This window comes from Pseudochaenichthys georgianus, unplaced genomic scaffold (genome assembly GCF_902827115.2).
Source record: "Pseudochaenichthys georgianus unplaced genomic scaffold, fPseGeo1.2 scaffold_1049_arrow_ctg1, whole genome shotgun sequence".
NCBI classification, from domain to species: domain Eukaryota; kingdom Metazoa; phylum Chordata; class Actinopteri; order Perciformes; family Channichthyidae; genus Pseudochaenichthys; species Pseudochaenichthys georgianus.
In genome coordinates this window covers 17,213-38,890 of record NW_027262017.1, presented here as the reverse complement: position 1 = coordinate 38,890, position 21,678 = coordinate 17,213, and the positions used below count along the sequence as shown (strand labels likewise).

General features: G+C 42.3%; 1 protein-coding gene across 1 annotated transcript; it reads left to right on the top strand.

Annotated features, from left to right (window-relative positions):
* Positions 1-7,517: 7,517 nt before the first annotated feature.
* Positions 7,518-15,299, top strand: LOC117440577 (urea transporter 2-like). The gene is made up of 6 exons (XM_071202049.1): positions 7,518-7,937; positions 8,860-9,044; positions 9,538-9,666; positions 10,080-10,209; positions 12,262-12,284; positions 14,998-15,299. Exons 1-6 carry the CDS (start codon positions 7,839-7,841, stop codon positions 15,176-15,178), a joined length of 747 nt encoding a protein of 248 aa, XP_071058150.1. The 5' UTR covers positions 7,518-7,838; the 3' UTR covers positions 15,179-15,299.
* The last annotated feature ends 6,379 nt before the right edge of the window (positions 15,300-21,678 follow it).

Below are 21,678 nucleotides of genomic sequence, written 5' to 3'. Positions count from 1 at the left end.
GCTCATGTTTTCTCTTTCCAACATCATTTCATGTCTATGTTTCACATGAACCTGGTCAAAATAAAGTGATTTAAAGAGTCCTCTATCAGCATGTAGTGTCTCTACTTTAAAGAGTCCTCTCCTGCTGATGTTCAGGTGTATATCAGTATGTAGTGTCTCTACTTTAAAGAGTCCTCTCCTGCTGATGTCCAGGTGTATATCAGTATGTAGTGTCTCTACTTTAAAGAGTCCTCTCCTGCTGATGTTCAGGTGTATATCAGTATGTAGTGTCTCTACTTTAAAGAGTCCTCTCCTGCTGATGTTCAGGTGTATATCAGCTTGTCGTGTCTCTACTTTAAAGAGTCCTCTCCTGCTGATGTGCAGGTGTATATCAGTGTGTAGTGTCTCTACTTTAAAGAGTCCTCTCCTGCTGATGTTCAGGTGTATATCAGTATGTAGTGTCTCTACTTTAAAGAGTCCTCTCCTGCTGATGTTCAGGTGTATATCAGTATGTAGAGTCTCTACTTTAAAGAGTCCTCTCCTGCTGATGTTCAGGTGTATATCAGTATGTAGTGTCTCTACTTTAAAGAGTCCTCTCCTGCTGATGTTCAGGTGTATATCAGTATGTAGTGTCTCTACTTTAAAGAGTCCTCTCCTGCTCCTCCTGAACGTTAATCCAATGTGCCTGTCACTTTGAAAAAGTGACTGATAATCCATCATTCCAATTTTATGTCAAAAACTGAGTTTTCATATTAGCTGCTACCAGAGTGTATGACAGCTTCCTGTTTTGGGGGAAACGCATCACTCTCACTCCTCAATGGAAATGTTGAGATGGATTTAGGAACCTCCCCTCGATTCCATTGGCTCTAACGGTTAAAAACAGATGTCAATCATCAAAATCGACCGAGGGGGGCCAGAGAGGTCAAATCCACCCAAATGGCCCCAGAAGTGTTTTGCTAAATCTTTATACAGAGTACCGTACTTGTCGGACTATAAAGCGCACCGGCATATGAACCTGCAGCAGCTAAACTGTCCGTCTGTCTTGCTCTCGTTCTGTCTCTCGGTTCCACTTTTACTTTGGCGCGCTACCTGTCTCGCTCTTTTCCGGCCTCCAGCTTTTCCCGCTGGAGCCCGCCGCTTAGAGGTGGCGGGCGCGGACCGGTCCTAGAGCCCGTAGAGTTAAGGTTGTTAATTTTACCTGTAAAATCCATAGATTTAGGAGGTTCCCTAGTGCCGTTAGCTGTACAACAAAAATGGGGGGGAAAGTCGCGGCTTATAGTCCGAAAAGTACGGTACTTATATGTTATAGTTTGGATTCCTAAAGCTTGTAGTCTACTATCCCATCATTCAAGGGTGGTTTCACTGTAAGTCATGTCTTTTTTTTGGACGGACACTATAATTTATGTTCAATCTGAATTTACTTTAAAATAAAAAAAATGCTATATTGATTCTGACTCTTCTACATCCAACTCACAGGTTTATCATTGCTTTGAGAACAAAGATTATTAATTTACCCCTTTTAGAAGATATGGTCATTTGTTCTGGGAATGTCCTTTTCGAGCCTGAGACCTGAAATCAGGCTCAGGGCTCAACGGGTTAAACCAGATCATGTGACCACCTGTAGCCACACATCAATCAAACCACTTGAACTGACCCCCCACAACAACCTAAAGCTACCCTCATTAAATTGGCACATTTCATTCAGCTCAGTGGCTGATTCTCCAGAAACAAAGGCCTCTGTTTTGCTGCAGCAGGAAATACTTTGCTCATCTTATCCCTGATTAGCTGCACAGATGAAAGGAGAGACTTCTCTCCGCGCTGCAGGCAGGGGTTCCTCTGGAAGACAGACAAGGCTTTTTTAATATCGACAGGAAGAGGCTGCGTCACATCATTCCTTTATACCCAAGTTCCCATCAGCAGAAACACGTGGGTTTGCTATCCTGGCTCCAAGATGGTGGAACGAGCTCCCATTGACATCAGGACGGCAGAAAGCTTACACACCTTCCAGACTGAAAACTCATCTCTTTCGACTCCACTTCGAGCGATAGAACTATTAACAAAGCACTTAAATACTAATAAAGCACTGGCTTATCTAAAGCCAGTTGAGCAGCACTTGAAATACTTGGCTCTATGAAACCTGATGTACTTTATGATTCTGTTTTCTTCAAGGTTGTGTCTTCCTGGTCGAATGCACTTATTGTAAGTCGCTGTGGATAAAAGCGTCAGCTAAATGCAATGTAATGTGAAAACACAGAAACAACAGAAACAGAGCCGGCTTTCAGCAGAGACTGCGTTGTTCACGGAACTGTGGGAATCTGCTCTGAACACTCCTTCAAATACTCGAATATTAAGATTAAAAGAATAGAAAAGGATGCTGCAGACAGACGGAGAAGTTCAGAGTCCTCTGTCGGAGTTGTTTCCAGAAAAGGAATCGTCTTCACACTTAGTTGGAGTGCAGGGAGGCGACTATATATGTTAGGGAAAGACACCTCAAGATGTGGATTGCCTAAAGCAGTGGTTCCCAAACGGTGTGCCGCGGCACACTGGTGTGCCGTGAGCCAAGTCCGGGTGTGCCGCGGGATTTTGTGACAACCATACCTTATTATTGCAATATACAACTACACAAAAATAATAATTTTTTAATTTACTATATCAGTACTTTGTAGGTTTATATGTACGGAATCTGCACGACTTGCGCGTCCACATCTCGACGTGCAGTGCTGCATAAACATGGCTGAGTCAGCGATAACTCTCGAGGGGTGGAGGTATGCCCATTATTTTGAGTTCATCCGAAGAATAGACAGGAATGTGACGGTGAGCTGCAAACTGTGTCCAGCCCAGGAAGCTGCTATCCACTGCTGTGACACCACGTCACACCTCAACAAGCACCTGCAAAGAACACATGCTAAGGTGAAGCTACCGCACACGCTATTTGTTGTTTGTTTATATCACAGTCTGTTCTTCTTCTCTGTCTTCCGGTTGTTGCCTGTTTTGAATGACGAATACACACTACCGCCGCCTGCTGGTAAGGAGAGTTATTGCCACTCACGCATGCGCAGTTCGTACGTGCTCGGCTGAAGTCTTTGCGGTGTCTGGCTCCAGTGCAACACATGGCCAACACGCAGGAGAACACGCCGACGCAACAGCGTGAGCAGAGATAGACTGCACAAAATATACAGATAGCAGGAGACAGAGGACAGCCATGGTCAGATAGCAGGAGACAGAGGACAGCCACGGTCAGATAGCAGGAGACAGAGGACAGCCACGGTCAGATAGCAGGAGACAGAGGACAGCCACGGTCAGATAGCAGGAGACAGAGGACAGCCACGGTCAGATAGCAGGAGACAGAGGACAGCCACGGTCAGATAGGAGGAGACAGAGGACAGCCACGGTCAGATAGCAGGAGACAGAGGACAGCCACGGTCAGATAGCAGGAGACAGAGGACAGCCACGGTCAGATAGCAGGAGACAGAGGACAGCCACGGTCAGATAGGAGGAGACAGAGGACAGCCACGGTCAGATAGCAGGAGACAGAGGACAGCCACGGTCAGATAGGAAAACATTCAGGATCTGGATCAGTCTTATGCGACAATGGAAACTGAACTAAAGAGAACATTTGAAACTTTAGCAGTCTGCGTGATCTGCCTGCAGGGAGGGGCGGGCCGGCCCTGCGAGTAAAGTAACGAGTAAAGTAACGAGTTACTTTATGTAGAGAGTAACGAAGTAGTGTAATATATTACTTTTTTTAAAGTAATATGTAATATATTATTTTTTTTAGTAACGACCCCATCTCTGCTGAAATGTTACATTTATAATTTGTAGTTCAGGACCATGGACAATGCAGCTTCCTTGCATTGACAGTTCTCTGTGCTGAATTTCCTTTGTCTCATTTTTAATGTTGTGACCTGTCTGGTTTAAATGAGTGTTGCTGCTTTGATGAAGCCTAATTTTATAACGTTTCAAATTAATTTCTGAAATATTTCGTTAATAAATATTTCATGAGTAATATAGTTGTCTTTGTCACATTTTATTTGGCATTAGTAAATAATTATGCACATGTACAGATATTTTACATGATATGAGTGATAACACGTGTTATAAGGGCTATTTTGCACAACAGGTGTGCCTTGAGATTTTTACTTGTCCTTTGGTGTGCCTTGGGCACAAAAAGTTTGGGAACCACTGGCCTAAAGTGTAGAAATAGACTAAGCGCACTATTTAACACCTATGCAAATGTAATGCAAGTAGCTACCTGCACCCTTTCCTGCACTTATGGATGTGTTATTAAAACACGATTAAGTCAGGTTCATTGCTCTCTTGATGAAGCAGAAATAGGCTGAGCATTGATCCACTAAACCCCTTAAATCAGGGGTGTCAAACTCAATTTCATAACGGGCCACATTCACATTATGGTTACACTCAAAGGGCCGGTTGTAACTTTAAGACTATATAAAAATACATATATAAATATTTAATATATATAAAATAATGTATTATATTACATTATTACCTCTGCATTGGATTATTTTCGGATAGGGTAAAAACTTCATAATTAACTACGTCTGAAAGCAGAAGTCTAGGGCAAATAATTGCAAGTCTCTTCAGTGAGAATCTCACAAAATTATTTAAAAAGAAAAGAACATTCTGGAAAAAAAGTCCAAGAAAAAAAAGTTACATTTAAAAAAAGAAAAGTCAAATTTGAGATGCATTGTGGGACATGTAGTTTATGGGCAACGTGCTTCTGTAAAGTAGCATGTAACCGTATAATAACATATCATATTTTTTGCAAGCTCTTGTGGGGCCACATAAAATGAAGTCGCGGGCCGGATTTGGGCCCCGGGCCTTGAGTTTGACACCCCTGCCTTAAGTGTAAAGTCAATGGTGCGATATGCGTCAGCTTTTTAAAAAGGACACATTCACGTTACAAAGCGGCCACATAGCCAGGTTCACAACACATTACACTCTTGTGTCGTTGCACTAAACAGCTTGCTTCACCAATTTGCAGAAATCAAAACATAGATGTATGCTTTTAAAGGCAATTCTTTCACACACACATCCGGGTTTTGGGCCGACCGCGACACCGTACTTCCGGTAGCTGCCATTTTACGCGAGGTGCAACCAGGCAGGGGTTTCCGCTGTGTTACTTACTTGTTAGTTACAATACTTTGAAGATGGTATAAGAATAAGAATACCATGACCTTATAAGAATAAGAATAGGAGATGACCGTCTTGATGGCTTGATTAAAGGAGACCAAACACACCCCCTTGCCAGTTGTGTCTTACTTTGCACCCAGATTATCCTCTGCTTTACAAGAAAAGGGGGAGTTGTAAAATTCACCGCTGAAGCCTTAGATCCACACAACCCTATTGCCAGAGTTGGGTGTAATAATAATATTACTTTTGTCGGTAACGGAGTAATGTAACGCGTTACTTTTATATATAATTCAGTAATCACACTAACATGGCCCGACACGCGTTACTTCGTTACTTCGATCAAATCAGTAATCACACTACAGTTAGCCTACCATAAATAATTACTAGATTCTCCCTTTGAAAGACAAGAGGGATTTCCCCGGCAGGTTTATATTTACGTAGCTACATACAACTGATACTCATAAACACACGAGCACCTCCCTACATAGGCCTATAGGGTTACTATTATCTGAATAGAAAAAATAAATAAACCAAACTGTCCAGCCAATCAAGAATACCACGGCGGGTGCAGGTAAAATAAAAAGAGTCAGACACATCTCATAGAATTAAAAGTAGAATAAAAGTGAAAGCAATAAGAACAATATAACTTCAGCAGCTGCAGACACAGACACAGACACACACACACACACACACACTCACTCACTCATCACTCACCTGTGTGAACGTGTTGCTCCTGCTCCCAGTAAAATAACCCAGTCCTCCTCACTGAAGGGAAAGCACCTGCAGGATCCACTGTTAGAATGTTAGCATCAATTATTAGCATGTTGGCTAACACGGTGCGCAGCTGTTGGTGACGCAAAAACGTCTGTTTGATTTGCGACACTTAACGTACCGCGGTAGAATTATCGTTAGTATTAGATCGCTGCTAATTGAGGAGCTGCACATTATTACTTTATTATGGGAATGTTATTGTCCTTCTTTGGCAGAAGCAACTCAGGTAAGTGCAATACTTAATTTAAAAAGCATATAATTACAGATTTAAAAAGAAATACTGTCAAAAGTAGAAGTTGGCAACACAATTATGAATTTGTTTATGTATGTATTTAATTACTTACTTGTTTAATCATTATGTATTAATCAATAACGTATTTAATAAGTTCAGGATTTATTAATTAAGTTATTTGTTTGTTTTTCTTGGTTAATTTGTTTGTTTTTACAGTTGGAAAAGAGGCTAAATACTTACATTTCACAGGAACAATGCATTTAAAGCAAACATTACTGTACATATTTCAGAACCAGGAGGATAGTCTTTTATCTCCAGTCTCTGGTGTGGATATGGCGAAATCAAATCAGGATACAATCAAGAAAATAAACTTTAATAAACAATAATCATGATTGAAAACAAACAAAAACACACTGAATCTGGAGAATCACAGAAATGCCGGTTGTCAAGGGCCGTTGACAACCGAAAGTCCCAGTCCGCCCCTGTGTAATACTCATGTGTTACTCCCATCCCTGTTAATGTCCTGTTAGTGAGTGACATCATGGAGAACAAAGACCCTGCCTCACCTGGAGAAGCTCCGCCTTGCTGCTCATTCCTGAGAGCTGTGGGGCTGATCACCGGAGACATGAGGCTCTTTGGGGAGTGGGTCAAAAGTAAGTGATTTAGGCCATTTAAACTGAAGAACAAAAACAAAATGTACAGAATTGTATTAAAAGTTCATACAAATTATGGGAAAACTCAGATCTGATGCAATATATCAAATTGCTTGTTCAACACCAACTTCCTGCAGGTATTGCATTCACTAACTGTGTTAATGGGGCAGTTTATCAACTGTTCTGCGCTGTTATTGTCATACAATTAGATATTCATCAGCAATGATAGAAAGGGTTTCTTTACATAAAAAGGGCAAAGATGGCAAACACACGTCCTTTCCTCAAGTAGAAGTACAGATACTCGTGTTTAAAAATACTCTGGTGAAAGTAGAAGTATGGCTACTGACTAAACTTCTTTACTCAAGTCAAAGTAAAGAGGCTTTGAAATGTACTTAAGTAAAAAGTACCCTAGCAGCTGTTTTAAAGAGTACCTGACCTCCCTTTATATGAATAGAACAATAATGCCATTGTTAGCTAATGAATCAGGTATTTGTGTTCAAAATGTAAGAAGTAGAAAGTACAGGTATTTGAGTTCAAAATGTAAGAAGTAGAATTAAGCAATAGCTCACGACAGGCCGTGGTATATGCTCATGATATCACAGAAAGAAAAGAAAAAGAAAAATACACACTCTAATTTAAATAGTTTTTATTCGTAAATAATGATGTTCAAAATAAAATAGTCCCTCCGTTGCCTTCTGCACGAAACATAGTGCGAGGTGGTTGCTATGCAACACCACTAACAGCTAGCGAACATATTAGACAGAGAGCGTTGATCCATTATTTGGCTATTTATTTATATTCATTTGTATGTTGCCGTTAATTGTGCACCCACTGAAAAACTGTCCGACATCAGCAGCATGGCTTACGAGGTTACTTGTATAGGTTGAGGTTGTTCTGGCTGTTGCTCGGCGTGGCGAGAATATTGCTCCACTTTCTCCGGTCCCCGAGATTCGGCTTCCCGTAGCTCTGGCGAGAGCTTTCGCACCTGTGGCCGCTAACGGTCATCATGTCTCTGCTTTGATTCAAGACCCGCATCAGAAAGCTTTTGAATGGTGCTACTTTTCCAGGAGATAGGCACTCCTCAATCCACTCCAGTAAGACCCCCACGGAGGTCGAAGTTAATCTTAAATGTTTCCATCTTATGCTTTGTAAGTTTGTTTCGTAACGGAAGAAATGTAAATATATTTATAAAACTGACAAGTCAAATCAAGCAATCTGATTGGCCGATAGTGTTTTTGCGGACCTCTTTGATTACAGATTTGAAAACACCGTTGCTTGCTTTAAAAGTAGCACAATTCATGATGTCAAACCTTGGAAAGTATCTAGATATCCCTGCCCTAATGCCAAAGGAACTGCTCACTGAATATGTTTTGCCGTTTGACGTCTATGTCTGGACCGCTGCGTAAAAAGGAGGGTTTCTGCCCCGTTACTTCTCCGCTGCTTTCGTGTTCCAGTTTGCCCAACGGTATACTGTTTTTCTCAGACGCGGAGGGATACTGACTTGTTGTGAAAAGTAACTTACAATTCTACCCGTGGTATACGCTCAGTATATCACGGCTAAGAACCAATCAGATTGCTTGATTTGACTTGTCCGTTTTATAAAGTAGGCTACAGGTATTTGAGTTCAACATGTAAGAAGTAGAAAGTACAGGTATTTGAGTTCAACATGTAAGAAGTAGAAAGTACAGGTATTTGTGTTCAACATGTAAGAAGTAGAAAGTACAGGTATTTGTGTTCAACATGTAAGAAGTAGAAAGTACAGGTATTTGAGTTCAACATGTAAGAAGTAGAAAGTACAGGTATTTGTGTTCAACATGTAAGAAGTAGAAAGTACAGGTATTTGTGTTCAAAATGTAAGAAGTTAAAGTAAAAAGTCGTCAGAAAAATAAGTAGTGGAGTAAAGTACTGATACCAGAAAAATGTACTTAAGTACAGTAACAACATATTTGCACTCCACTACTTCCCACTGTAGACACTGATGAAATGATCTCCTCCTCCTCCTCCTCCTCCTCCTCCTCCTCCTCCTCCTCCTCCTCCTCCTCCTCCTCCTCCTCCTCCTCCTCCGGACAGGTGCTCGTGGTCCAGCTGCTGGACTGGGTTCTGAGAGGCGTGGCTCAGGTGATGCTTTTGAACAACCCGATCAGCGGACTCCTCATCGTGGGCGGACTCTTCCTGCAGAACCCGTGGTGGGCTCTGAACGCTCTGATCGGCACCTTCATCTCCACAGTGTCTGCTCTGCTGCTGGGACAAAACAGGTCCGAATGCGCCATCTTATGCTCAACTTCATAAAACAACATAAAACAGTACCATTCAGAATCAGGCTTATTTCCAGGTCGGCTGACACGTAAGAGGAATTTGACTTGATGTCATGGTGCATACATAAAAGTAAAAATTAAAAAACACAGATAGAGAACTAGAAAAATATTTAAAATAATTCAAATATAGTCAAATATAACAGTATTTACGTAGAAATGAAATGGAATCAAATATGGAATAAAAATCGGCAGTAAGAAAAAAAAAAGGAACAGATATTGTCGTGTGTGTGTGCGCGTGTGTGTGTGTGTGTGTGTGTGTGTGTGTGTGTGTGTGTGTGTGTGTGTGTGTGTGTGTGTGTGTGTGTGTGTGTGTGTGTGTGTGTGTGTGTGTGTGTGTGTGTGTGTGTGTGTTGGGCTTCATCTCTTCGGGTCTCACACTGTGCACTTCTAACAGCTTTGTATTGAAGTGTGTTGTGTTTTCACGTCACCACAGGGGGGCCGTCTCCGCAGGTCTGCACGGCTACAGTGGCACGTTGGTGGGCATGCTGATGGCTGTTGTCTCTGCGAAGGGAAGCTGGTACTGGTGGCTTCTGCTGCCAAATGTGTTCATGTCCATGTTGTGGTAAGGGTCCTCTTTAAAATGCGTCTCATGCATTTGATTGAACACATGAATTATTAATGTTTTTGAAACATCGGGTTTGTATGTTGTCTTCTCCTGAATGTTGTACGTCTTTTGTTGGTTTTTTTGTATTTTTGATGGCACCTTAAAAAAGGAGTAGCTCTACTCATGTCATACCTGTATAATGACAATAAAGGATTCTATTCGATTCAATACAAGAAATTCTAGTCATTTTTTCTGCAAAATAGATGATTTTCCTCCAGTTTAAAACAGTCCTTCCCAGATGTTCTTATCCTCCAGCTGTTCAAGTGATCAACTCCTTACAAAAGGCTCCACCCTAACGTAAACACACTAGGTGGGGTTTGTAATGATAGTTCTCCTTCCCGCCCAATCAGTAATCCACTTCCTGTTTACAGCCCGGTGGTCTCCAGTGCTTTGTCCTCACTGCTCGGTAAATGGGACCTCCCAATCTTGACCCTGCCCTTCAACATCCTGCTGTTTGTCCATGTGGCAGCGACAGGAGGACATCACCCCTACTTCCCTCAGGTACAGTATCACAAGTACAAATGCTTTGTTACTGTACTTAAGTATTCTTCTGGTATCAGTACTTTACTCCACTACTTATTTTTCTGACAACTTTTTACTTTGACTTCTTACATGTTGAACCCAAATACCTGTACTTTCTACTTCTTACATGTTGAACCCAAATACCTGTACTTTCTACTTCTCACATGTTGAACACAAATACCTGTACTTTCTACTTCTCACATGTTGAACACAAATACCTGTACTTTCTACTTCTTACATGTTGAACCCAAATACCTGTACTTTCTACTTCTCACATGTTGAACCCAAATACCTGTACTTTCTACTTCTTACATGTTGAACTCAAATACCTGTACTTTCTACTTCTCACATGTTGAACACAAATACCTGTACTTTCTACTTCTTACATGTTGAACCCAAATACCTGTACTTTCTACTTCTCACATGTTGAACCCAAATACCTGTACTTTCTACTTCTCACATGTTGAACCCAAATACCTGTACTTTCTACTTCTTACATGTTGAACTCAAATACCTGTACTTTCTACTTCTTACATGTTGAACACAAATACCTGTACTTTCTACTTCTCACATGTTGAACTCAAATACCTGTACTTTCTACTTCTTACATGTTGAACACAATACCTGTACTTTCTACTTCTTACATGTTGAACTCAAATACCTGTACTTTCTACTTCTTACATGTTGAACTCAAATACCTGTACTTTCTACTTCTCACATGTTGAACCCAAATACCTGTACTTTTCTACTTCTCACATGTTGAACACAAATACCTGTACTTTCTACTTCTTACATGTTGAACTCAAATACCTGTACTTTCTACTTCTTACATGTTGAACTCAATACCTGTACTTTCTACTTCTCACATGTTGTACTCAAATACCTGTACTTTCTACTTCTCACATGTTGAACCCAAATACCTGTACTTTCTACTTCTTACATGTTGAACTCAAATACCTGTACTTTCTACTTCTTACATGTTGAACTCAAATACCTGTACTTTCTACTTCTCACATGTTGTACTCAAATACCTGTACTTTCTACTTCTCACATGTTGAACACAAATACCTGTACTTTCTACTTCTTACATGTTGAACTCAAATACCTGTACTTTCTACTTCTTACATGTTGAACTCAAATACCTGTACTTTCTACTTCTCACATGTTGTACTCAAATACCTGTACTTTCTACTTCTCACATGTTGAACTCAAATACCTGTACTTTCTACTTCTTACATGTTGAACTCAAATACCTGTACTTTCTACTTCTTACATGTTGAACTCAAATACCTGTACTTTCATGTTGCCGTTGTTCAGCATGGAAACATTCATTAGCTAACAATGACATTATTGTTCTATTGATATAAAGGGAGGTCAGGTACTCTTTAAAACAGCTGCTAGCTATGGGTACTTTTTACTGAAGTACACTTCAAAGCCTCTTTACTTTGACTTGAGTAAAGAAGTAGTCAGTACTTCTACTTTCACCAGAGTATTTTTAAACACGAGTACCTGTACTTCTACTTGAGTAAATTATGTGTTTCTCTCTCTCTGTGTGTGTGTGTGTGTGTGGTGTGTGTGTGTGTGTGTGTGTGTGTGTGTGTGTGTGTGTGTGTGTGTGTGTGTGTGTGTGGTGCGTGCGTGCGTGCGTGCGTGCGTGCTGCGTGCGTGCGTGCGTGCGTGCGTGCGTGCGTGCGTGCGTGCGTGCGTGCGTGCGTGCGTGCGTGCGTGCGTGCGTGCGTGCGTGCGTGCGTGCGTGCGTGCGTGCGTGCGTGCGTGCGTGCGTGCGTGGTTAGCTCTGGCAGCTCCTCATCAGGACATCTACTCCGGGCTGTGGGGGTATAACAGCGTTCTCTCCTGCATTGCCATCGGGGGGGGGGGGGGGGTCTTCTACGTGCTCACGTGGCAGACCCATCTCCTGGCTGTATTCTGTGGTAAGGTCTGCAGACACTGAGCGTGTTCCTCCTGTGGAAGTGTTTGTGAATTAAAAATGCGTTTCTCTTTCAGCACTTTTCTGCGCTTACATGAATGCAGCGGTGTGCAACGTCCTGTCTGTGGTACGTAGGATCCTTTCTTCTTCTGGTGATATCATGACTTTAGGCCACTTTCTCATACATTAACTCCCTTATTGCCTCCGTGCCCAGTCCACCCCCATCCTCCTCCTTGACCGCTGCTGAACTGGTGAGTCACTACAACAACTGTCTCTCATCTTCCCTGGATGCGCTTGCTCCCCTGAAGTCTCGCATAGTCTCATTTGTGCACACTGCTCCCTGGTACACTGCTGCCCTCCACCAGCTAAAAACCACTGGCCGGCGTCTTGAACGTCTGTGCAAAAAGACTGGACTCTTAATCCACATTCAGCTCTACAAAGAACATCTCTGCCTTTACAAGAACGCCCTCACCACCGCTAAGTCCACCTACTACTCCAACCTCATCAGTTCTGGAAAAGGTAACACAAGAAACCTCTTCTCAACTGTCAGACACCTACTTCAACCTCCCACAACCCTCCCCACAGACATCTCATCTGCTGACTGCAATGACTTTCTGAATTTCTTCAATAGCAAAATCAACACCATCCACCTGCAACTGGCTGCATCTACAACCTCCAAAGACGACCCACAGTGGCTGAGCTCCACCAGCCACCAGCTAATCCCCACCCTGTCCAATTTCTCGGCAGCTACTGAGTTCTCCATCACTGAGCTTATCCGTAAATCCAAACCTACTACCTGTCAGCTCGACCCACTCCCCACTGCCCTCGTTAAAACCTGTGTGCCCTCTACTGGCCCCTTGATCACAAGAATCATTAACTCGTCCCTCGCAACTGGAACTGTGCCGCCAAACCTCAAAACTGCTGCAATAACACCAACACTCAAAAGACCTGGAGCTGACCGAGATGACCTGAATAACTACAGGCCCATCGCTAACCTCTCCTTCATCTCAAAACCCTTGAAGGAGTGGTTGCTGACCAACTTCAACAACACCTGGACAAAAACAACCTTCATGAACCCTTCCAATCGGGTTTCCGCACAAAGCACAGCCCCGAAACAGCGCTGGTAAAAGTCACCAACGACCTCCTCCGTGCAGCTGACTCTGGACCGCTCACCATCCTAATCCTCCTTGACCTCACAGCTGCCTTTGACACCATCTCACACGCACTGCTTATCGGGCGTTTGGCGGACATCGGGATCACTGGTACTGCACTCTCATGGCTTTCGTCCTACCTCACAGACAGGGAACAATATGTCCGTCTCAGCACCCACCGGTCAAGCTGCTCCACTGTCTCACATGGTGTTCCTCAGGGGTCAGTATTGGGTCCACTCCTGTTTATTGTCTACCTGCTCCCCCTTGGCACTATCCTCCGTCATCATGATGTCCATTTCCACTGTTATGCCGACGATACCCAGGTCTACATTTCCAGCAAACCCAACACTGCCCTCCCCCCAACCTCTCTCACCAACTGCCTCCAGGACATCAGGAGCTGGATGAGCAGGAACCTCCTAAAACTCAACGGCAGCAAAACCGAAGCCCTGCTGGTTGGCACCAAAACCACCCTCTCCAAAACCTCATCCTCCCCTTCCTCCAACCTCATCATTGAGGCCACTCCATCCCCTTCTCTGGCCAAGTTAAGAGCCTTGGTGGCATCCTGGACAGCTCCCTCTCATTTTCACCTCACATAAATAACATCACCCGGACTGCCTTCTTCCACATACGCAACATCTCCAGACTCCGCCCATCCCTTTCTCAATCAAACACTGAAGTCCTGGTCAATGCATTTGTCACGTCCCGCATCGACTACTGTAACGCCATCCTCTCAGGCATACCCACCGAGCTCATCAATAAACTACAAATCATACAGAGCTCCGCAGCCCGGATCATCACCGGCACCAAGGCCTCCGAACACATCGCCCCCATCCTCATCCAGCTCCACTGGCTCCCCGTTCAATCCCGTATCAACTTCAAAAACCTACTGCTCACTTACAAAGCCCTACATAACCTGCCCCCCCCCCCTATCTGGCTGACCTTCTTCAGGAGTACACCCCCTCTCGCTCCCTCCGCTCCTCCTCTGCTGACCGCCCCCACCCCACGCCTCGTCACCATGGGGGCTCTGGCTTTTAGCTGCACTGCTCCCAGACTCTGGAACTCCCTCCCCCCGCACATCCGACAGTCAGACGCCATCACCATATTCAAATCCCAATTAAAAACCCACCTGTTCAAATCTGCCTACTCACTGTAGTGCCCCCATTATATGTTTCATTTGTGTCCACTTGACTGTCTCCTCCATGACTTCCTGTTTGTGTTTTTATCTTGTTCTGTTGCCTCTTAGCTTTTATCTTATTTAGTTATTTTTATTTTTTTTTTTTTTTTTTTTAAATTGTACGGTGTCCTTGGGTGTCATGAAAGGCGCCTAAAAATAAAATTTATTATTATTATTATTATAAATATAATTACACAAAATGTTGTTAAAATGCAATAAAATAATTCAATAAAAAAATGTAATAAAACAATTATATTAAAAACATTTATATGAAAGAGAAAAAAAACGAAAAATGTTTAAAAGTTAAGAAATTAAAAAAGTAGTAAATATAAATTATAAAAAATATATATAATAAAAAAATAAAAACATTAAATATTAATAACAAAATAATAATAATTTTTTAAAAAAATGAATAAATACACTTATATAATTGTGTATGTTATAACCTGTGTCATTAAAAAACGTTCTAAATATATTCTGATCGCCCAAATCTCTCCTCCGACGTCTCCTTTCAGCTGGCGTTACCTGCTGCCTCGTGGTCGTTCAGCCTCTCGACCCTCATCTTCCTCCTCATGTCCTCTGAGATCCGGGCCATCTGCAGAGTGCCTCCCTCTGCGGTCTCTCGCCCCGAGGAGGAGACCAGGAGACAGCGAAAGGAGAAGTCTGAGCGGAAGAACACGAAGGCGGCGGATCTGACCCCCAGTGTGTATGTGTGATCTTTATTCGGATCTCCATTAGCACGAAAGCATGAGCATTGGCTTTTCTGGGGTCCTCACACACACACAATATAAATAAAATAAAACAGCTCGTCATTTCATGCAGTTTACACTATATGATGTGAAAACTAAAATGGTCATTTATAGCTATCATAAGGCCAAACAAAAAAATATAAATAATTGTACATAATAATACTTACATACTGATGTGTAGGAAGTCTCTTTTTAGTGGCTCCTTGTGGCTTTGCCTAAAAAAACATGGCAATTCAATGAGAGAATTGTTATTTTTCTATAATTGTACATGTTATGTGGCCTTTTTGTACCCCTTAAGTGGTTCTTATACTCTCTAAATGTAAAAAATATGTAGCGTACACAGCAAATAAACATGTTTTTATAAATGTCCCTTATATAGCCTTCCTACATCTATAACCTTTCCTCTAAATCCTCTAGCCATGCCACATTACGAACATATTGTGAATCTGATCTTACCTGAGAGTTGAACTGGGGGAATTATCTATGGTGGTAAACCAGGGGAAGGACATTAAGCCTCCTTTAAGTGGCTCCTTGTGGCTTTGCATCGAAATGAGGTGAAATAATTGTTATTTTTCTATAATTGTACATGTTATTTTGCATTGTAGTGGTTCTTATACTCACTAAATGTAAAAATATGTAGCATACACAGCAAATAAACTCACTTAAATGTCCCTTATATAGCCTTCCTACATCTACCTATACCCTATCCTCTAAATCAGGGGTGTCCAAACTACGGCCCGGGGTCCAAATGCGGCCCGCGGACCATTTTCAATCGGCCCTCACTCAGCAAATTAAAAAAGTATAATGACTTAAGTTTAATAAGCTTCGATCTGCTTGTGGTGGTGTAAAGGTGGGGTGGGTAAGTTTGAGAAACCGGCTCGAGATACACTTGTTGTTATATTCCATGGAATGCTCTTAACATCCCGATGGCAATGAATATCTGAAGTGCTTTGACAACAAATCCATAAAAAAATGTCATCTGTGGAAGCCGTAATACTGTGAAAAGCACAACCAATCCGTTTAGCCGCCCTGTCTGTCAGCCTTCCATCTTGTGCACGCACAAATGTATCTCGTGCCGTCATTGGGCGTGTATTGCGCGTTCATGTGTAATGGAGGAGGTGAGAAAGTCTGAAGGAAGGGGCGGATTATTTTCGGCTGTGTACTTTCAAAATTTAGTGCACTCGAGCCGGTTTCTGAAACTTACTTATCCCACCTTTAATAGGCCAAATGTTCAAATAAATTCAGTCAATTCAAGTTGGAAACATGTTCTAACAAATCTAAGTTGATAAGAAAAAAGCCCAATAACAAATTCACATAACAACCTTGAAATATACCCTCCATATTTCCCTGTATTGTGAGCTTCTGTTTTAAGGAATGAGCTGCCAACGGAACAGCTGAAACCCTCTGGAGAGCTGTGAGCGTTTTTTTTCTTAAAGCATTTTCAAGAATCAAGAATAATTTTCCGACATTTGATTGACTTTTCCAATTTATAACGGAACTTATGAGGCGATACACCTCGCGCGAGCGGCCCAGACCTTCTGTGTGTGGCCCTCGGCGAAGAAAGTTTGGACACCCCTGCTCTAAATCCTCTAGCCATAACACATCACGAATATATTGTTTAGACAGATTTGTTTGTGTGTACCGGTGATGCTGCTGGCTCTCCAGGATGCATGATCAATAGCAAACAAACAAAGCCGTATTAAAGCACACGTCCAGAACAAGCACTGAACAAAGTACTGCATCAAACCCCACTAAAGCCGAACATGAATTAATCGTTCATTAAACATATATTTTCTCCCTTTCTTTGACTTAAAAAACAAAACTCAGATTGGTGGTATGCTCCTGCTCAAAGATGAACAAAGACAGGTTCCTTAGAAATATGGATACATGTTCATTTAGACATAATTTAAGTAATGTGTGTAGGCTCGTTGTAAGCTGTATCTCCCTCGATACAAAGCAGACAGATGTCGTCTATTCTTCCTCTTGCTTTGTTATATAATATGTCTGGCTTTGCAGCGGAAAATATCCTCGACATGTCCAACATTTTCTCATGCAATGCTCTGCGTCTACCAGCAGAGGGCAGCAGTTTCCAGGGAAATATAAAACCACTGTTTTTGCTTTTAAATCTAAATATACTGAGGATAATACTGAGAGCATATGATGTGAACATGCTGCTTTAGGAGAGTGGTGTTAGCTGAGGAACGGGCCAGCATGCAGGAGTAGATTTTCAAAATAACACCAAAAGGACATTTCATTATGTATATTAAGATTATGAGAAAATACCTTATATTTAAAGGTCACCTATCATGCTATTTTTAGGCAATAGCATGGCTCTCAGATATATAAAAATATATAAAATACATGTGTGTTTTGCTCAAAATACCAAACAGATCACCCATTCTATGCCTCATGTCCCTCTATTTCACTTCCTGTTTCAAAAGTGCTGATTTGGGGGATAAAGCTTTAAAGAGGAGGGGTCTGAGCTCACGCGGGACCCGGCAGCTACCGTCTAAACTAAATGCTGCCGTGATGAAACGCCATATCATGGATTATCAAGGCTCTGAAACAGTCTGGAGCTCAAAGGCTTTCTCTCTTGCCGGTTATACCACAAGGTGAGTTCCTTTCTACTTCCTGCTTCTTCACACACATGCTCTCCAGTACAGGTTAGCTCTGAGTGCTAGCGATGCTAATGTAAACACAGACCGTATTACGTCCAAAACAGTCGGGCATTGTTTCTGATAGCAACGTTTCTGATTGGCCCGTGGGTCCACATTTCAGATATTACGTCATATCGGACGCAAATCTGGATCAGCTCCGTAGTTCCCCGTTTTTAGAGATGTGGGTACGGAGGAAAAGAGAGAGGGGTTTATTTCCTGACGCTGCGTGAGTTCCCCGACTCACCGGGGACACATGTTGATGGAGAGAAGACATCACAAAGTGCATTTTGCATGATAGGTCCCCTTTAAGAGAAATAAAGTTGTCATTATGAGAAAATACCTAATAATTATCAGAAATAATATTGTAAACATGACATTGAGGAGAAAATATTCTAACAATGAGGAAAAAGTCGAGGAACGTTTCCCTGTAAAGACGTTTTAGATGTGGGTGCAGCCGTGGGCAGAGAGACAGCAGAACGGCACATCCAGTAAATGTCACAACAACAACAACAACAACTCATATTTTATCACCAGGAGAAATGAGATGTTCTGATTTTCAAACTCTCGTCTCGCACCTTCCCCCCCCGATGTACCAACTCCCACGCATGGCTGGGACTGAAGATGTCTCGAATGTGGAGATAGACTGAAGTCTGCAGACGGCAGATGGTCAAACAACTTACCCTGAAATGTGGATTTAAATGCAGACACCGAACCCGACCGAGATTTAACATCATGGTTCTTTCAGATCTTACCGCTCGAGGAGAAAAGAGAAAGGTAGTCATTATGAAAAAATACCTTATCTTGTCAAGGCAGAGGTGGAGAAGTACTCAGATCTTGCACTTGAGTACAAGTAGAAGTACTCAGATCTTATTCTTGGGTAAAAGTAGAAGTACTCAGATCTTGTACTTGAGTAAAGTAGAAGTACTCAGATCTTGTTCTTGAGTGAAAGTAGAAGTACTCAGACCTTGAGTGAAAGTAGAAGTACCCAGATATTGTACTTGAGTAAAAGTAGAAGTACTCAGATCTTGTACTTGAGTAAAAGAAAAGTATTCTCATCAAAATATAGTGAAAGACAGTGAAAGTAGTCGTTGTGCAGATTGGTCCATTTCAGAATAATATATATGATATGTTTTATAATGATTGATCATGAAAGTGTTCTCAAAGCTGGTGAAGGTGCAGCTAGTCTGAAGTACTTTGTAGACTGCAGGGTAGCTGGTGAAGGTGCAGCTAGTTTGAAGTACTTTGTAGACTGCAGGGTAGCTGGTGAAGGTGCAGCTAGTCTGAAGTACTTTGTAGACTGCAGGGTAGCTGGTGAAGGTGCAGCTAGTCTGAAGTACTTTGTAGACTGCAGGGTAGCTGGTGGAGGTGCAGCTAGTCTGAAGTACTTTGTAGACTGCAGGGTAGCTGGTGGAGGTGCAGCTAGTCTGAAGTACTTTGTAGACTGCAGGGTAGCTGGTGGAGGTGCAGCTAGTCTGAAGTACTTTGTAGACTGCAGGGTAGCTGGTGAAGGTGCAGCTAGGTCTGAAGTACTTTGTAGACTGCAGGGTAGCTGGTGGAGGTGCAGCTAGTCTGAAGTACTTTGTAGACTGCAGGGTAGCTGGTGGAGGTGCAGCTAGTCTGAAGTACTTTGTAGACTGCAGGGTAGCTGGTGGATTTACTCCAGGTGGAACTAAAGTCTGATTCAACACTTGGTTAGATTCACATCATTCATCTGTGAAGTAACTAAAGGGATTAAATACATGTAGTGGAGTAGAAGTACATGTACATAGCAAAACATGTAAATACTCAAAATTGTACTTAAGTACAGAGCACGTGTACTTAGTTACTTTACACCACTGCTTCATAGGGTTCAGTGTCATCAATATAATCCAATGTTTTCTTCGTTTGGTCTTTAAAGAGTCAGAGAATAGTGAGAAACGTCCCAAATACAGATGAGAGTGGAGAGCATTTTAGGACCGAGGACAGAAGGGTTTTATATAAAGATTTCAGACGGAGAGCAGCACAGTAGAGGAGAGGTGAAGAGACGCGGTTGGAGCAAAGAAAGGCACAGATTGCGGTGCAGCAGGCGTGATGGATTGTTGGCAGAGAAAAGGGTTTGTGATGCTGGGCGAGGACTTTATCAAATCTGCCCTCATCATTTTCATATTGTGTTCCTCTACTGTGCAGCCGAGCAGGCAGTCCTCTCCTGCTGGTGTCCAGGTGTATATCAGTATGTAGTGTCTCTACTTTAAAGAGTCCTCTCCTGCTGGTGTCCAGGTGTATATCAGTATGTAGTGTCTCTACTTTAAAGAGTCCTCTCCTGCTGGTGTCCAGGTGTATATCAGTATGTAGTGTCTCTACTTTAAAGAGTCCTCTCCTGCTGATGTTCAGGTGTATATCAGTATGTAGTATCTCTACTTTAAAGAGTCCTCTCCTGCTGGTGTCCAGGTGTATATCAGTATGTAGTGTCTCTACTTTAAAGAGTCCTCTCCTGCTGGTGTCCAGGTGTATATCAGTGTGTAGTGTCTCTACTTTAAAGAGTCCTCTCCTGCTGGTGTCCAGGTGTATATCAGTATGTAGTGTCTCTACTTTAAAGAGTCCTCTCCTGCTGGTGTCCAGGTGTATATCAGTATGTAGTGTCTCTACTTTAAAGAGTCCTCTCCTGCTGATGTTCAGGTGTATATCAGTATGTGGTGTCTCTACTTTAAAGAGTCCTCTCCTGTTGATGTTCAGGTGTATATCAGTATGTAGTGTCTCTACTTTAAAGAGTCCTCTCCTGCTGGTGTCCAGGTGTATATCAGTATGTAGTGTCTCTACTTTAAAGAGTCCTCTCCTGCTGGTGTCCAGGTGTATATCAGTATGTAGTGTCTCTACTTTAAAGAGTCCTCTCCTGCTGGTGTCCAGGTGTATATCAGTATGTAGTGTCTCTACTTTAAAGAGTCCTCTCCTGCTGATGTTCAGGTGTATATCAGTATGTGGTGTCTCTACTTTAAAGAGTCCTCTCCTGTTGATGTTCAGGTGTATATCAGTATGTAGTGTCTCTACTTTAAAGAGTCCTCTCCTGCTGGTGTTCAGGTGTATATCAGTATGTAGTGTCTCTACTTTAAAGAGTCCTCTCCTGCTGATGTTCAGGTGTATATCAGTATGTAGTGTCTCTACTTTAAAGAGTCCTCTCCTGCTGATGTTCAGGTGTATATCAGTATGTAGTGTCTCTACTTTAAAGAGTTCTCTCCTGCTGATGTTCAGGTGTATATCAGTATGTAGTGTCTCTACTTTAAAGAGTCCTCTCCTGCTGATGTTCAGGTGTATATCAGTATGTAGTGTCTCTACTTTAAAGAGTCCTCTCCTGCTGATGTTCAGGTGTATATCAGTATGTAGTGTCTCTACTTTAAAGAGTCCTCTCCTGCTGATGTTCAGGTGTATATCAGTATGTTGTGTCTCTACTTTAAAGAGTCCTCTCCTGCTGATGTTCATGTGTATATCAGTATGTAGTGTCTCTACTTTAAAGAGTCCTCTCCTGCTGATGTTCAGGTGTATATCAGTATGTAGTGTCTCTACTTTAAAGAGTTCTCTCCTGCTGATGTTCAGGTGTATATCAGTATGTAGTGTCTCTACTTTAAAGAGTCCTCTCCTGCTGATGTTCAGGTGTATATCAGTATGTAGTGACTCTACTTTAAAGAGTCCTCTCCTGCTGATGTTCAGGTGTATATCAGTATGTAGTGTCTCTACTTTAAAGAGTCCTCTCCTGCTGATGTGCAGGTGTATATCAGTATGTGGTGTCTCTACTTTAAAGAGTCCTCTCCTGCTGATG

What these genes read in the sequence shown, in the direction of transcription:
- LOC117440577 (XM_071202049.1), top strand. Translation starts at nt 7,839, where the DNA reads ATGGTGCTACTTTTCCAGGAGATAGGCACTCCTCAATCCACTCCAGTA. An exon ending in ATCACCCCTACTTCCCTCAG is followed by an intron (nt 10,210 to 12,261) that starts GTACAGTATCAC and finishes ACATGAATGCAG; the next exon opens with CGGTGTGCAACGTCCTGTCT. An exon ending in TGTGCAACGTCCTGTCTGTG is followed by an intron (nt 12,285 to 14,997) that starts GTACGTAGGATC and finishes GTCTCCTTTCAG; the next exon opens with CTGGCGTTACCTGCTGCCTC.